This window comes from Saccoglossus kowalevskii, chromosome 2 (genome assembly GCF_978046115.1).
Source record: "Saccoglossus kowalevskii chromosome 2, keSacKowa6.1, whole genome shotgun sequence".
NCBI lineage: Eukaryota > Metazoa > Hemichordata > Enteropneusta > Harrimaniidae > Saccoglossus > Saccoglossus kowalevskii.
The window spans coordinates 28,172,548-28,188,298 of NC_140642.1; the positions used below are offsets into that span (position 1 = coordinate 28,172,548).

Here is a 15,751-nt window from a genome sequence, read left to right on the forward strand (position 1 = left end):
GGGTGTATTAACTAAACATTCAGGGGTGTGGGTGTATAAACTAAACATTCAGGTTTGTGGGTGTATTAACTAAACATTCAGGTTTGTGGGTGTATTAACTAAACATTCAGGTTTGTGGGTGTATTAACTAAACATTCAGGTTTATGGGTGTATTAACTAAACATTCAGGTTTGTGGGTGTATTAACTAAACATTCAGGTTTGTGGGTGTATTAACTAAACATTCAGGTTTGTGAGTGTATTAACTAAACATTCAGGTTTGTGGGTGTATTAACTAAACATACAGGTTTGTGGGTGTGTTAACTAAACATTCAGGTTTGTGGGTGTATTAACTAAACATTCAGGTTTGTGGGTGTATTAACTAAACATTCAGGGGTGTGGGTGTATAAACTAAACATTCAGGTTTGTGGGTGTATTAACTAAACATTCAGGTTTGTGGGTGTATTAACTAAACATTCAGGTTTGTGGGTGTATTAACTAAACATTCAGGTTTGTGGGTGTATTAACTAAACATTCAGGTTTGTGGGTGTATTAACTAAACATTCAGGTTTGTGAGTGTATTAACTAAACATTCAGGTTTGTGGGTGTATTAACTAAACATTCAGGTTTGTGGTTGTATTAACTAAACATTCAGGTTTGTGGGTGTATTAACTAAACATTCAGGTTTGTGAGTGTATTAACTAAACATTCAGGTTTGTGGGTGTATTAACTAAACATACAGGTTTGTGGGTGTATTAACTAAACATTCAGGTTTGTGGGTGTATTAATTAAACATTCAGGTTTGTGGGTGTATTAACTAAACATTCAGGTTTATGGGTGTATTAACTAAACATTCAGGTTTATGGGTGTATTAACTAAACATTCAGGTTTGTGAGTGTATTAACTAAACATTCAGGTTTGTGGGTGTATTGAATCAAACATGGGGGTTTATGGTGTATTTAACTAAACATCAGAGTTTATGGGTGTATTGAATTAAACATGGGGATTTATGGATGTATTGAACTAAATAAGGGGGTTTATGGGTTTATTGAACTAAACATGGGGATTTATGGGTTTATTGAACTAAATAAGGGGGTTTATGGGTTTATTGAACTAAACATGGGGGTTTATAGGTGTATTGAACTAAACATGGGGGTTTATGGGTTTATTGAACTAAACATGGTGTTTATGGGTGTATTGAACTAAACATGGCGTTTATGGGTGTATTTATAGAATATTTTGTTTGGGTTTATATTGTACATATATGTTCATTTTTTAGATACGAGCAAGGTACGTGAGAATACAGAGAATGGTTACATTATGGGCTGTTCGTAATATGCCAAAAATTGGAGTAGGTGAGTTACTGTTTTTTTTTTATTTTTGCTGCTTATTTACGAACATAGCCATAGTTTCATGACGACGATGTGTATATAATTGACAGACGAAGCAAAATACCTTCCCGGACCCAAAACACTGCAAAACTACGGCTATTACGAACCGTGAGTTAGGGAGTCTTCCTGACCCATGTCAACAATGTGATTAATTAATTACTGAAATAACGACAGACATAATTATAGCTGTTGTAGCATTCAAATATGTTCTCAAGGCTTTGTTCATGCAGGCAATACATTTTTTTAGGATTCCTGGCAAATCACTAAAATAACGCAAAGTAACGCAATTAGGGTTGAAAATGTCAATTCTATTACGCTATTAAGGTTTATTGAAGGGACAGAAATATTTTGTCCACTATTTCACAGTTCACTATTTCACTATTCACCAATATTTGTTTAGTCTTTTTCAAAATCACACATTAAATAAAAAAAAAAGTATTTTAAGGTTTTCCAAAAATGTTTAATTTCAACAACTTTAATTTTGATTGGAGCCTATTATTGAATAATTCTGTGCACATGTATAATTGTAGTAATTCAATTAATTATTCTCATATTAAATACAGTTGTTAATGCTGACTAAATAAGTATTCATGAGCATTAAATAAAAATGTTTTTTAACTTTCAGGTCTTGATATACTGAGTAGGCATGTCAGAATGTGTATGTTTGATGGTGATAAGGTGAGTGTTCATTTAGTCTTCAGTCCACAAGTATAGAGCAAGTTACAATTAGGAGTGCAATCGTTCAGATGTTGAATAAAATCAAGTTTAACAATTTCAGACAGACTGAGAGTGAACAAAAATTCATTTTCATGCTGTCAAGACATGCAAGTGAAAAGAGAACTTGAAAATTGCCTTTGTTGTCAATGTTAATTTTTTTATTTCTGTTGTAATGCTATGTAATTTAATAAGAAATTACTGAGATTTACTCCTATAAACTGTTTTCGAGAACAATATCAGTAACATCAAACTGAGACCAATTCGATGGACACAAATGATACCACTATGTCGATACAAATGTATGCATTATGTGACTTGTAGTATCATGTGACTTGTTCTGCATTATCCAGTGGTTCATGGATAATGCATCTCTTGTATAACCCATTTGTACAAACAAGTGATATCAGAAGATAACTTCATACTCAACAAGTGATATGAGGAGATAACATTTTATTATCTTATCAGATTCTTAGTAATATTCACACAGTTAGAGCCACAACAAGTGCTGATGGAAGAGAATGGAGATTTTCACCCAAGGTAGGTTTTGTATGCCGTATTGACAACTGGGCAGGACACAAATCAGTATTGTATTTTGACACTTATGTACCATCACCATGTAGATCTGACTGAACATTTCTGCAGTGTATGACTCCCATGTGGGAAGCACGCCATAGGATTCATTGGAGTCATCCTGTCTGTGTTTGTGTGTTTACGTGTATGTCTGTTTCACTACCATGGTTGGTTGCAAGCTAAGCAGTGTGAAAAAGAGTACATTCTGTACACTTGCCAGGTTTGCTGCATTCATATTTGAGAGAATGAAATCTATTCGGAGGGAACGTAAAGCTTTCGGCCATGTCTTCTGTTTCTATTCCCAGTGAACAAAAAAAACACAGTTATTCTTGGCACAAAGAGTAGCGTTATTTGCGTAACAACTGACATATCCTTATCAGTACATGGTTATGCTACAGTTGTGCTGGCCCCTCATTTTCAAGTCTGTAATTGGGCCCAAACCTATTAACCAGAAATGATAGCATGAGTAGATAATATGGCTAAATAAATAAATATCGTAAGAACCAATCATAGGATTCCAATGACACTTTATACATAGATGCTCTGGGATAATGCGCAAACTTTATTAGTTTTGGTAAAAATCTGTGCATATTCATTACCTAATTTGCATTATAACTAACAATTTTTTAGTGGTTCCTCTGACATTTAAAGAACAGATTTCAATAAAACTTGATACATAGGTGCTCTGTGATAGTTCTTTATTCAAATAAATGTCATTTATTTGTTTTTTTCATTGATTTCTCAAGAAACACTTAATGTTTTACAATGAAACTTTCTGTGTAGGCACTCCACATACCTGATTAGTTTATGATTGAAATCTATGCACAATAATTTCATAATTTGCACTACGGATCTCAATGAAACTTAAAACATACTGGGATAGTTTCTTGCAAATAACCCATATTCGAGGTATGTAAATGTGTCGAAATGGACATAGTGCGAGTGGTTAGTGCTAGTAGCACTAATCCGAAAAAGTACTAGATCTAGTGCTAAAATGGCACTAGATCTAGTACTAAAATGGCACTAGATCTAGTGCTAAAACGATACTAGATCTAGTACTAAAATGTACATAGTGCGAGTGGCATTGATATCGCGTTGTCAACGACGTCGAGACATCTCGTAATTGTCTGAAAATAAATTAATATTTACGTAAAGTTGTTGTATCTTTCATTTATTGGAAATGTGCTACAGTGGGAAAACTGAGTATGTACATGAATGTCATTGTCCACGTGAATCGTAACTAATAGACCTTTGAAACAACGCGATCGGCCGGGAAACTAGCTCCATGGTCAGTGAAACTGCAGGTCGAACTTCGCAATTTTTACAAATTGTGAATAGATACACTGTATGAAATGGTATTGTGTGGAAGTTTGTGTTTTCAACTTCGGCGTTTGTAAACTTGTAACTTGTATGTAAATGGTGGAATAAAGCGTTGATTTTTTTTTTAAATCGCTGACGTGCCGTTTTATTTCTGGTCGGCGCCACACTCAATGAAAATAGATCTTCGTAAATGAAATTATGATGGCATATATGAACTAAATAAAAAATGTGTATACTGCTAGTCTAAGTCCCGGGTCCCTGTAAAGCTCGGCGGATTTTGTGTGTACGGCGACCTGTGAATGGGCATGTTGCTCAGTACCGCTGGGAACCAGACAGAAAATGAATCGTTGTCTGGTTGTCATGACATTGACCTTTGCAGACATAATCAACCAATGGTAAAAGTGGATTCACGCAATTCTTTTGTTACATTGTACCACGGCGGTACTAACGGGAAAAAGCCACGACGCTATTGTTTTAGCTTTACCCTGTGATCGTTTGTCAATATTCGTTCACAAACATTGGTCACGTTAGCTCTTAGCCCCTTTTTACAATGGATTACGCTAATCTCAAGCATTCAGTAATATTCGGAGCATGGAGGTACTAACGGAAGGGTCCACAACGCATCTCAAGTGACCATTTAAGCCTGGCTTATTTCCTTTTTTTTTCAACCCAAGTTAATCCTGATATGGACATTGTGTAGCTCATCTTTGATGTCGATGATAGTTTGCGATTGCTTACACAAGTAACCAGTTAGCGGAATATGATATACCTCGCCGATTTTTTAACGTGACCATATAATATATGTCTAGACACTTTCTCTGCAATGATATTTGTTAGGAGTCCTTAGGATTTTTTGTTGTAGACTCTCGAAATCGTGTACTTGTTACAGTTGCTAATAATTAAAACATGTAAAATCTGTGAAGTAACAAGTTCGTCTGTTGAATTTCCGGTTGTGAAATGCGTATTTTATTAAACACTTCACAGCTTTATTCAAGAGCGTGTTTGGAGTGTGAATGGATAAGCTTCGTTTGGACAAAGAGCAGTTATCACTGTAAACAATGTTAAATTATTCTTCTAATGCTCAGTTCATCTTTTGAAAATAACTATTTTTAGATTTGAAAAAAAAAATCATGCCATTTCCCTATCAAAATCCAAACCAAAAGATCGTACTACAACACGCAACATCGGTAAATCTCTTCCGCGTTGCGTTCAATAACATTAACATATTTAAATGAGCTATGGTGATTTGAACACGTTGGCATCATTTTGATTGGTTAATTAGCGATTTAACCTCAACTCATGCAAGAGAAACATGGCGGATACCCTACAGCATCGGGCGTTTGTATGCGATCGGAATCATTTGCTTACGATGAAACTAAATTGAATTTTATTTGAATTTCATAACAATTCAACGAATTTATTTTTTGTGCGTTATTATAATCACTACTGAGTAATAATCAACAATTGTCAAACGCAGCATGATCGGATTACGCAACTGTGATCGTTTGCTACTACGCAATGCAGTTGTGTTTGTTTTTATATGAAACTTCGTTTAAAATATTCTTTCGTTACCAATAAAATAAAAACAAATGTATTTGAAAAATGACACTGGGCGACACTGTAATGACATTTCAGGCAGTCTACTTTTTAATTCAGCAAGAATTATTAATTATTGTTAATTCTGCAATAGTTTCTCTCGTCTTGGGTGGCCCAACTAACGGCGTTGAAAGTCTACATAGTAGGATATTTCAATGAAAATAAGTCCCCCAAAAATATTTGATGATTATTTTTTTAAATTTTGCACCCCAAATAAGCGCCCACCAGCCGTGAAATCCCCAGGACGATTTTTCTGATGAGCGAATTTACAGCAGAATCCGGTATTATATAAAGAAAGTATTATTATGGACATCTCACAGATATATTGCCGATGTTTTATACTGTTTGTAGTTTGCATATGAAGTGGTTGTTGATGCCCCTCCTATTATTCGACGTCGTTGACAATGCGATAACAATGCCACTCGCACTGTGCACATTTTAGCACTAGATCTAGTGCCTTTTTTGCACTAGATCTAGTGCCATTTTTGCACTAGATCTAGTGCCATTTTTACCACTAGATCTAGTACTTTTTCGAATTAGTGCTACTAGCACTAACCACTCGCACTACGCCCATCTCAACACATTTACATACATGCATATTCTAACTAATTCATAATTAAAATATTTGCATAATAATTTGCCAATTGATATTCAGGTGTTCTGCAATAATCCTTACACTTCATAAGTTTGGGTTGAACTCTGCATATTAATTACCTAATTGGCATTATAATTAGCTAATTTGCGAGTCTTCCAGTAATATAAAATCAAATTAATGTAATAATAATGTAAGAGGTTTCTGTTATTAATATTAATATTCTGTCATGTGAGCTTTTCAGTTTACCCTGTTTGTATGTGCATTTTTATCTTGAGATATTTCTGTAGAACTAAATACTAGAAAAGGAGACATATTAGCTGTCTTTAATTAAAGCAGTTTGGATGTTGCAGACATATTAACTGTCTTTAATTAAAGCAGTTTGGATGTTGCAGACATATTCACTAGGTTTAAATTCACTGGTTTATGATGAATGAAACTATGCATTCGATAGTTAAATGCAATATTTAATGGGTCCAAATTATGTTCTCCCTGTATGTATGGAATAGTACATGAATTGTATAACAAATGCAGATTAATATAAATAAATATTAAAATCAATATTAAATTCAGCTCTCATGTTTTCCATTTTAGGTGAATGGTATCTTACCAAGTCTGTTGGATGGTGAATGCTTTGTTAGATCAAATAGCACAGAACAGAAACTTGGTACGAGTATATAAAACTATTGTTATCATGCATCCCAAGGTGATATGCCTTGGCTACTTACAGCGCCTCATTATGTCTGTTTTTGTACCAAATCTGATGTTTTAATCAGATTTCTTTTATAACTGGGTGCTCCTTTCAATATCACTTACACATACCTTACATGTCTCTGAATTCTGTAGTTCATACTATTATATTCTGCTTCTTTCCTTTCTTTCCTCTTTCATATTTAATTGAATCGCATATAAGCAGCACTTGGTAGATTTCAATTGAAGATGCATTTCTAATATAGCAAATACTATAAATGTTTTCTGATTGAAAGTGGTGTTCTAATTGTATTGAGTAAGTTTATGTAGTAAGAGTTTATTGTTGGCTTTCTTGGGTACAATCACAAAGTCATCAATTAACATGCTGTTCATTTATTTATTCTATCTAGGTATTCTCTTCGAAATATGTCTCTCATATGTTAGAACAGTAAGTACATGTATTTTGTAAACCATTTTTAATCCAAAAGGAAATCTAGTGCATTGTGGGAAATCTGGTGCATTGTGGGCAATCCGGTGCATTGTGGGCAATCCGGTGCATTGTGGGCAAACCGGTGCATTGTGGGCAATCCGGTGCATTGTGGGCAATCCGGTGCATTGTGGGCAATCCGGTGCATTGTGGGCAATCTGGTGCATTATGGGCAATCTGGCATATTGTGCTGGATGTTATCTCTTATTATTTATTGTATTAAAATGTCTCTTTCAGAAAACTGGTGAGAAAGGTGAGTTTGGTTGTGGCTGGTATCACTTGCCACTGTTTGATGAAGATACTGGTGGACCAATTATAAGCAAGTAAGTCTTTTTAAGGTTTTATGCCACATGTTAATGACTTTAAAGAAATCATTTCACATATGTTAATGATTTTAAAGTTGCCATGTTACATTTTGATGAACATATTACTTACAGGAGTTATGAATTGACTGTTAAAGGAGGTACACCATATGAACAAGATGTTGAAGTTGATCCTTCAATAAGCAGAAAAGGTACTTAACAAACATGTATTATTACTGAGCTAATCTAAAAGAAAGTTAGTTTTCCACTTGATGACAATGTAGCCTCACAAAACTTAAACTTATTCAGCAATTTTGTGGAAATAAGTCTTTTACAGTGAACTGATTGTACCGTAGTGCTGTTTCCATATCCATGCATGAATGTGGAGTTGTCTCTTTCATGGAAATAGAATCGCTAGATACAGTAGCTTATCTTAGACCCCTGTATTGTCTCTGTGGGTAAATTCATGTACAGTGTTAATGTTACACTGGGCAATAGTTTACAATCGATGTGTATACATTACTCATTAAAATAAATCTTTATTGTCCATATTAACAGCGTCAACTAGCAAAATTCGAGCCATGATGTCAGCAAATAAACAACCTAAACTTATTGTTCGGATATTAGCCCCAAACAAAGATCAGAAACAACTATTGGAGTAAGTAAAGCTTGTTTATCACTGTTATTTTATCATTGAGATTATTCCATCTTTGTTGTCAAGGAGTGTGTACTGTAGGTGGGTAATTGTTAGTCCTGGTTCTGATGAAGCCTGAAAATTGAGATTAATTTTTGAATGCTTTGTGTGTGTGTGTGTGTGTGTGCATCTCTACCTGTATTATCAGATTCAAAATGGCTGAATGGCAATCATTTCTGCCATTCCGGAACTGGATGTTTCATTCAAACTTGGTAAAACATTGGACAATATGTGATTTCAATGCACTTCTGTTTTCAGGGCTGCATTTGATTAAAGATGGTCGAATTGCAATTGTTTTAATGTCAAAATCATTTATTTCTGCAATTCCGAGTCTTGATCTGGGACATGCATAGATGTCACTTCGTCAAATTGTATTCAAAAAGGCTGACTGGTGGCCATTTTGTTTTAGTGAATGCAGTGTTGGAGCCATGTCTCTGACATTCTCTGACTGTTCATGTTCAAACTTTATATATTGTTTGTTTGCAGCACTCTCCCAGATGCTTTAGTTTCTAGTGCATCATATCTACCGTTTATTTCTTATTATCGTAAAATATGTGCAGATCTGCTTCTAAGAGACAGAATTAACATGGAAACTACAGGTAATCACATTACTTTATCACATAGTACTTCAATGATATATCAATTCATACCAGTGTATTAAAGCAATGTAATAATTTAAAAGTTCTATTTTTCCATATTGTGTAAATTCCTGGTAATCTGATTGGTCCATGTAAGCATGTTGAACTTTTGACATCATGGCTGATTATTATAAAATACACCAATATCTCAACACGTTTGACACAATATTTCATGAATTATTATTAGTAATTATAATTTGGATATTCTGGGTTGTTTTAGTTGTGATATCCAGCCACATTATTTGCGTCATTTCAAATTCTCCCAACCCAACTTCTCTATGCAGAGAAAATTGTTTAACCTATGACAAGTGGTGATTTTCGATGAATTATGAAAAGGTCTTGGCTTGAATTGATGAATTATGAAAAGGTCTTGGCTTGAATTGATGAATTATGAAAAGGTCTTGGCTTGAATTGATGAATTATGAAAATGTCTTGGCTTGAATTGATGAATTATGAAAATGTCTTGGCTTGAATTGATGAATTATGAAAAGGTCTTGGCTTGAATTGATGAATTATGAAAAGGTCTTGGCTTGAATTGATGAATTATGAAAAGGTCTTGGCTTGAATTGATGAATTATGAAAATGTCTTGGCTTGAATTGATGAATTATGAAAATGTCTTGGCTTGAATTGATGAATTATGAAAAGGTCTTGGCTTGAATTGATGAATTATGAAAAGGTCTTGGCTTGAATTGATGAATTATGAAAATGTCTTGGCTTGAATTGATGAATTATGAAAATGTCCTGGCTTGAATTGATGAATTATGAAAATGTCTTGGCTTGAATGGATGAATTATGAAAATGTCTTGGCTTGAATTGATGAATTATGAAAAGGTCTTGGCTTGAATTGATAAATTATGAAAAGGTCTTGGCTTGAATGGATGAATTATGAAAAGGTCTTGGCTTGAATTGATGAATTATGAAAAGGTCTTGGCTTGAATTGATGAATTATGAAAAGGTCTTGGCTTGAATTGATGAATTATGAAAATGTCTTGGCTTGAATTGATGAATTATGAAAATGTCTTGGCTTGAATTGATGAATTATGAAAAGGTCTTGGCTTGAATTGATGAATTATGAAAAGGTCTTGGCTTGAATTGATGAATTATGAAAATGTCTTGGCTTGAATTGATGAATTATGAAAATGTCCTGGCTTGAATTGATGAATTATGAAAATGTCTTGGCTTGAATGGATGAATTATGAAAATGTCTTGGCTTGAATTGATGAATTATGAAAAGGTCTTGGCTTGAATTGATAAATTATGAAAAGGTCTTGGCTTGAATGGATGAATTATGAAAAGGTCTTGGCTTGAATTGATGAATTATGAAAAGGTCTTGGCTTGAATTGATGAATTATGAAAAGGTCTTGGCTTGAATTGATGAATTATGAAAAGGTCTTGGCTTGAATTGATGAATTATGAAAAGGTCTTGGCTTGAATTGATGAATTATGAAAAGGTTTTGGCTTGAATGGATGAATTATAAAAAGGTCTTGGCTTGAATTGATGAATTATGAAAAGGTCTTGGCTTGAATGGATGAATTATGAAAAGGTCTTGGCTTGAATGGATGAATTATGAAAAGGTCTTGGCTTGAATTGATGACTTATGAAAAGGTCTTGGCTTGAATTGATAAATTATGAAAAGGTCTTGGCTTGAATGGATGAATTATGAAAAGGTCTTGGCTTGAATTGATGAATTATGAAAAGGTCTTGGCTTGAATTGATAAATTATGAAAAGGTCTTGGCTTGAATGGATGAATTATGAAAAGGTCTTGGCTTGAATGGATGAATTATGAAAAGGTCTTGGCTTGAATTGATGAATTATGAAAAGGTCTTGGCTTGAATTGATGAATTACGAAAAGGTCTTGGCTTGAATTGATGAATTATGAAAAGGTCTTGGCATGAATGGATGAATTATGAAAAGGTCTTGGCTTGAATTGATAAATTATGAAAAGGTCTTGGCTTGAATTGATGAATTATGAAAAGGTCTTGGCTTGAATTGATGAATTATGAAAATGTCTTGGCTTGAATTGATGAATTATGAAAAGGTCTTGGCTTGAATTGATGAATTATGAAAAGGTCTTGGCTTGAATTGATGAATTATGAAAAGGTCTTGGCTTGAATTGATGAATTATGAAAATGTCTTGGCTTGAATTGATGAATTATGAAAATGTCTTGGCTTGAATTGATGAATTATGAAAAGGTCTTGGCTTGAATTGATGAATTATGAAAAGGTCTTGGCTTGAATTGATGAATTATGAAAATGTCTTGGCTTGAATTGATGAATTATGAAAATGTCCTGGCTTGAATTGATGAATTATGAAAAGGTCTTGGCTTGAATTGATGAATTATGAAAAGGTCTTGGCTTGAATTGATGAATTATGAAAAGGTCTTGGCTTGAATTGATGAATTATGAAAAGGTCTTGGCTTGAATTGATGAATTATGAAAAGGTCTTGGCTTGAATGAATGAATTATGAAAAGGTCTTGGCTTGAATTGATGAATTATGAAAAGGTCTTGGCTTGAATGGATGAATTATGAAAAGGTCTTGGCTTGAATGGATGAGTTATGAAAAGGTCTTGGCTTGAATTGAGGACTTATGAAAAGGTCTTGGCTTGAATGGATAAATTATGAAAAGGTCTTGGCTTGAATGGATGAATTATGAAAAGGTCTTGGCTTGAATTGATGAATTATGAAAAGGTCTTGGCTTGAATGGATGAATTATGAAAAGGTCTTGGCTTGAATTGATGAATTATGAAAAGGTCTTGGCTTGAATTGATAAATTATGAAAAGGTCTTGGCTTGAATTGATGAATTACGAAAAGGTCTTGGCTTGAATTGATGAATTATGAAAAGGTCTTGGCATGAATGGATGAATTATGAAAAGGTCTTGGCTTGAATTGATAAATTATGAAAAGGTCTTGGCTTGAATTGATGAATTATGAAAAGGTCTTGGCTTGAATTGATGAATTATGAAAAGGTCTTGGCTTGAATTGATGAATTATGAAAAGGTCTTGGCTTGAATTGATGAATTATGAAAAGGTCTTGGCTTGAATGAATGAATTATAAAAAGGTCTTGGCTTGAATTGATGAATTATGAAAAGGTCTTGGCTTGAATGGATGAATTATGAAAAGGTCTTGGCTTGAATGGATGAATTATGAAAAGGTCTTGGCTTGAATTGAGGACTTATGAAAAGGTCTTGGCTTGAATTGATAAATTATGAAAAAGTCTTGGCTTGAATGGATGAATTATGAAGAGGTCTTGGCTTGAATTGATAAATTATGAAAAGGTCTTGGCTTGAATTGATGAATTACGAAAAGGTCTTGGCTTGAATTGATGAATTATGAAAAGGTCTTGGCATGAATGGATGAATTATGAAAAGGTCTTGGCTTGAATTGATAAATTATGAAAAGGTCTTGGCTTGAATTGAGGACTTATGAAAAGGTCTTGGCTTGAATTGATGAATTATGAAAAGGTCTTGGCTTGAATGGATGAATTATGAAAAGGTCTTGGCTTGAATGGATGAATTATGAAAAGGTCTTGGCTTGAATTGATGAATTATGAAAAGGTCTTGGCTTGAATTGACTACAAAATTAATAATTATGTTACCAATGCATCCCCAAGCCGTAAATACAGTGATGGTCTGAAAAATAAGTTTACTTCAATAATTCATAACCGCAAAAAGGCAAACGATGTTGATGAATTTTGATAGTTTAGCCAAATGAGCCAGAATGCACTATGATGTTCTGAATACATGCTCACAAATTACAGACACTGTTTGAGTTTTTAACTTTCAGAATAATTATAAAAGGATAAAAAGGATGTCAAATTTATGATCTTACAATATCAGATTCATTAAACTAAAGTAATTTTAGTTTGTTCTTTGTCAGCGACTTGAAACAAATCAAAATTTCTGTACTTGTTTAATATACCGGGAGTATTTAATATTGTAGGGTCACTCGTGAGATATTCTCGTTTGGACTGTTATGTAACAGGGTAGTTTAATATGACAACTCTGATTTTTTTTCAGAATTTATTCACCATCCTGTGATATCGTCATTCCCTACTGCTATAAGATATTCCGATATAATGGATGCATTAAGGGTAAGCTTGTACTACAGTATCCCAAAGTGGAAACACAATGGTGCATATCATTCACAGTAGTCATGTTGAGTGTGAAATATCACTAAAAGTAGAGATGCATGCTAAATGCATAATCGCTATGAAGGATAATATTTCTGCTGACCAGTACTACGGTAGCTCATGTTCTACCAACAAGTGATATCAAGTGATAACCTCATACTTGCCAAAATGTCTACATGTGTTAGATAGTTCGATATAATGGATCATTGAGGGTTAGCTTGTACCATAGAATTTCCCAAAGCAGGTACACATCAGTATCCAAATGTCTGTGAGATATAATCAAAACAATTATTTTTTTTATGACATGTGATTCTTTTTGATTTTTAGAGTACATGGGCAGAAAGAATGAAGAATATTAAAAAAGCTGACAAGGTAATGATGTTACATTGGCGTGACAGTGACACCACAGAATGATTTTTCATAAAAACACACAATGTTGTTCTGTTTTCGTGCCATATGATATAATGTAAAGCATGCTTATACCAAGTACTTGTGTTTCAACAGAGAGACAATGAGTACATGAAGGAAGCATTTTGTCAAGTGTACCTCGAGACTTGCTATCCACTACTACATTATCCAACCCTACCTACACCGCAATGGTCCAACCCAGCTGTTGATAATGTAAGTATTAAACTTAATGAAGTACATCTGGATATTAGAAAAAATGATTAAAGATTATACCTATTATCAATTAATTGTATTCCCCAATATTGTGTGTTTGTCGCTGCAGATGGTCTTAATCTAATACTGTTCTTTAAAAATGCCTTGTACCTGATTCCCTTCGCAATCGATGACTTGATTCTGTTTTATATTGATGATGATATATTTACTGAATATTCAGTATGCATAATAATATTTATATTTACATATATTTTTAACAGGCAAGGTGGGAAGAGATTGCTGGCTTTTTGAAAAGAAACCATGACAAAGGAGGTGTGTTGGCACAGCTATTGTCATCCGATGTGATTCATGAACCATTTGATACCAAAGAGTTGACCTTTGACTTTCTTTCAAATTATCATTAGCAATTATATCATGATTATACAATTTTATTTAGGGATCTAATTAGAACATTTCTCCTGCCCACTATGAGTGAGATAAATGATGCAGCATGTGTGACCAGTTTGTGAAAACTGTGTCAATTGAACACTTACCTAACCCAGAATACTAATGAACACAAGAGAGTCTCGTAGAATGCCACTAGTATAATGTCAACCAGTCTAAGGAGTCTAGTAGAATGGTACTGGCATAATGTCAACCAGTCTAGGGAGTCTAGTAGAATGCCACTAGTATAATGTCAACCAGTCTAGGGAGTCTAGTAGAATGCCACTAGTATAATGTCAACCAGTCTAGGGAGTCTAGTAGAATGCCACTAGTATAATGTCAACCAGTCTAAGGAGTCTAGTAGAATGGTACTGGCATAATGTCAACCAGTCTAGGGAGTCTAGTAGAATGGTACTTGCATAATGTCAACCAGTCTAGGGAGTCTAGTAGAATGGTACTGGCATAATGTCAACCAGTCTAGGGAGTCTAGTAGAATGGTACTTGCATAATGTCAACCAGTCTAGGGAGTCTAGTAGAATGGTACTGGCATAATGTCAACCAGTCTAAGGAGTCTAGTAGAATGGTACTGGCATAATGTCAACCAGTCTAGGGAGTCTAGTAGAATGGTACTTGCATAATGTCAACCAGTCTAGGGAGTCTAGTAGAATGGTACTGGCATAATGTCAAACAGTCTAGATAGTCTAGTAAAATGGTACTTGCATAATGACAACCAGTCTAGAGAGTCTAGTAGAATGGTACTGGCATAATATCATAAACGTTTTTTGCATGACTAGTATAAATATTGTTTCAATAAGGAGTTATAATTATTTTTTTTAGTTGTAATTTGTTTTGTTTTTTAGTCTGGTTGGGGGTTATTTGTTTTATGTAATGAATTTTTGCAACAAGGGGTCTGTTTTTTTTTTTTTTCGTTATAGTCAATCAAGTTTGTTGTATATAATCATGATCAAATATTTAATATTAATTTATAAATTTGAATTGTGCTGAATATACTGAAATACTAAGTATACTTTTATTTTGATGACAATCTTGTAAATAATCGTCATAATAGAAATTATTTCATTAATATTCGATGTGTAATTAAAGATATCTGCATTAAAAATGCCTCTATGATTTGACATAAGGAATTATTGGTGTAATATCAATGGGGATTACATTGTCAGCTACTTATATACATAATGTTATTAATAGCAAAAATGAAATAATTATGATGCTGATTGTATGTTAACCATGAGATAGTCTTGATTATATCATATATTTTTTAAATTATTCCTTTTAGGCCATTTCCTATAAATATTGAATCTTTTTGTAAAAGATTGACATTTTTATAAATAAACATAATACATTGATTACTGCTTTCATTCCTGAATTGTTGGATGTGTGCAAAACGTAAAGCAAGTCTTTGTGTGCCTACGTATGTATGTCTTACTTGGTTCCACTCCTAGTCATAGTTCCCATCCCGTTTTCAGTTACTATATTAATCATAAACAATGAAAGATGTACATAGAATATAATTATAAATGTTCTGGGAATATTCACTTTGTTAAAAATATGGTGTTACATGTATTTCTAATGGCACC

At 33.7% G+C, this 15,751-nt stretch overlaps 1 protein-coding gene across 3 annotated transcripts in view; it reads left to right on the top strand.

The window, feature by feature from the left end:
- LOC100375699 (nephrocystin-1-like) overlaps nt 1-15,520 on the top strand; it is a 45,031-nt gene extending 29,511 nt beyond the window's left edge. For all 3 annotated transcript variants that reach the window (XM_006824829.3, XM_085494000.1, XM_085494006.1), the window contains 13 exons: nt 1,257-1,332; nt 1,994-2,046; nt 2,551-2,622; nt 6,758-6,830; nt 7,264-7,301; nt 7,578-7,663; nt 7,778-7,854; nt 8,201-8,300; nt 8,823-8,935; nt 12,997-13,070; nt 13,437-13,481; nt 13,614-13,730; nt 13,991-15,520. In XM_006824829.3, the coding sequence (XP_006824892.1) occupies nt 1,257-1,332; nt 1,994-2,046; nt 2,551-2,622; nt 6,758-6,830; nt 7,264-7,301; nt 7,578-7,663; nt 7,778-7,854; nt 8,201-8,300; nt 8,823-8,935; nt 12,997-13,070; nt 13,437-13,481; nt 13,614-13,730; nt 13,991-14,134 (1,068 nt within the window). In that variant the 3' untranslated portion in view covers nt 14,135-15,520. The remainder of the gene's footprint in view (nt 1-1,256; nt 1,333-1,993; nt 2,047-2,550; nt 2,623-6,757; nt 6,831-7,263; nt 7,302-7,577; nt 7,664-7,777; nt 7,855-8,200; nt 8,301-8,822; nt 8,936-12,996; nt 13,071-13,436; nt 13,482-13,613; nt 13,731-13,990) is intronic.
- Nucleotides 15,521-15,751: the final 231 nt, after the last annotated feature.